The sequence below is a fragment of the Austrofundulus limnaeus genome, unplaced genomic scaffold (genome assembly GCF_001266775.1).
Source record: "Austrofundulus limnaeus strain Quisiro unplaced genomic scaffold, Austrofundulus_limnaeus-1.0 Scaffold119, whole genome shotgun sequence".
Lineage (NCBI taxonomy): Eukaryota > Metazoa > Chordata > Actinopteri > Cyprinodontiformes > Rivulidae > Austrofundulus > Austrofundulus limnaeus.
In genome coordinates, this window is record NW_013952521.1 from 838,820 (window position 1) to 840,371 (window position 1,552).

Genomic DNA, 1,552 nt, shown 5'->3' on the forward strand with positions numbered 1-1,552 from the left:
GATATGCGATGGCCCTCTACAATCAGCACGTCTGCCCTGTTCACAACTGGTAAAACTCACAAACACTACACACCTGTACACAGTCCTAACAGACAGCTCTTCAAGAATCCCTCTCAGCTACAACCACTTCCTGTTTTCAGGTTGTACAACGAGTCGTGTGAGGAGCAGCTCCCTCTGCAGAGAGGACCTGAGCTGTGCTGCAGTCTGGACAACATTCCACTCATCAGGTCGGCTGCTTCACCCTCTCTGTGTGAAATTATTGTTTTTTTTTATATTATTATTATTTCTGTGAATCCATAGATTAGTGAACATCCAACCGTGAAAAGCGATTCATTTTTAAATTAGACATTTTGCATTAATCTGCGCCTTTTTATGTACAATACATTGTTTATACGCTGTTCACTCAGGAAATGGCAGCTTAAATTATGGAAGGGCCCACGATTTTTTTGTTGACACTACCAAAGGGTCACATAGAGGTGTAATAATATTTAGTATATTTATGTATATTTGTTCACATCAATGTCAATTAAATGATTTATGATTCAATTACATCAGGGCAAAATGAAAAAAAAATCATCACACTGAATGAAAAGGGTGCAGAAAGAAGGAAAAAGTCTTATGTCTGCTCCTTATTTAAAAAAATAACTACAAACAAACAAACATCTCCAACTGTCTCCACAGTGAAAACAAACATATGAAGCATTCTTCCAGTTCCATCTCCACCAAACATTACCTGGTAATTCCACAGATGATATTGCATCATGTCAATCGCAGACTTCATATGGTGAAGAATTGTATCATCGTCCAAATAAATCAATATGATACTGGATCGTGATAAATCTGTTGATTTACACCCCTACACATACAGTAGTGCTGCACACTTTCCCAAATGTAATAAAACTGCCATTTTTAAAATGTGTTTATTAAACCAATCTAAAGTGCAGGAACTTAACATATTTCATATTCAAATGCATGCATAACAGTGATACTCTAATAAATATTAATACAAAATGTTTGAAGCAAACAAAAAATAAACATCTACTTTAGCGAGCTGACATAAGACAGCTTGAGTTCAGACTCAGTGGTTCTGGTAAAAACTCTGTGTTGTTTATGTACTTGTGACTTCAGTAAACTYGTCATATTTAGCTTTGTGCAGCGTGTTGTAGACGACGTTTTTATTAAAATCCTTCATGGCAGACRGCGTCTCTAAGCTGGCTAAACACARCTTCTGTGWACWGATACTCTTCCTCCCATTTCACCTGAAACATTAAATTTTATCTGTCCTGTTTACTTCCCGCTGTTCGTAGCCACGGCTAACCGCTTCTTCCTCACCGATAGAGAAGACAGGTCTGTGTTGGAGGCGCCATCTAGTGGCAAACGCTGTCATTACAACCAATTCAGTGCCACCGAGTCACTTGTAGGCGTCTTTGTAATTTTCAAAAAATTTATTTAAAGGGGCAATATCAAATAAAATCGACTTTTTTTGAGTTTTATATCATGTTATAATGTTATACTCTCATTAAAAAAAACATGTCCAAAGCCTTGCTTAGAC

The 1,552-nt window shown here is 37.1% G+C and overlaps 1 protein-coding gene across 1 annotated transcript in view; it reads left to right on the forward strand.

Moving 5' to 3' along the window:
- Position 1: 1 nt before the first annotated feature.
- LOC106521995 (transmembrane protein 150A) overlaps positions 2-1,552 on the forward strand; it is a gene marked incomplete at its 5' end in the record, with an annotated part of 11,520 nt that continues 9,969 nt past the window's right edge. The window contains 2 exon segments of the mRNA XM_014014800.1: positions 2-49; positions 141-227. Of these exon segments, the coding sequence (XP_013870254.1) occupies positions 2-49; positions 141-227 (135 nt within the window).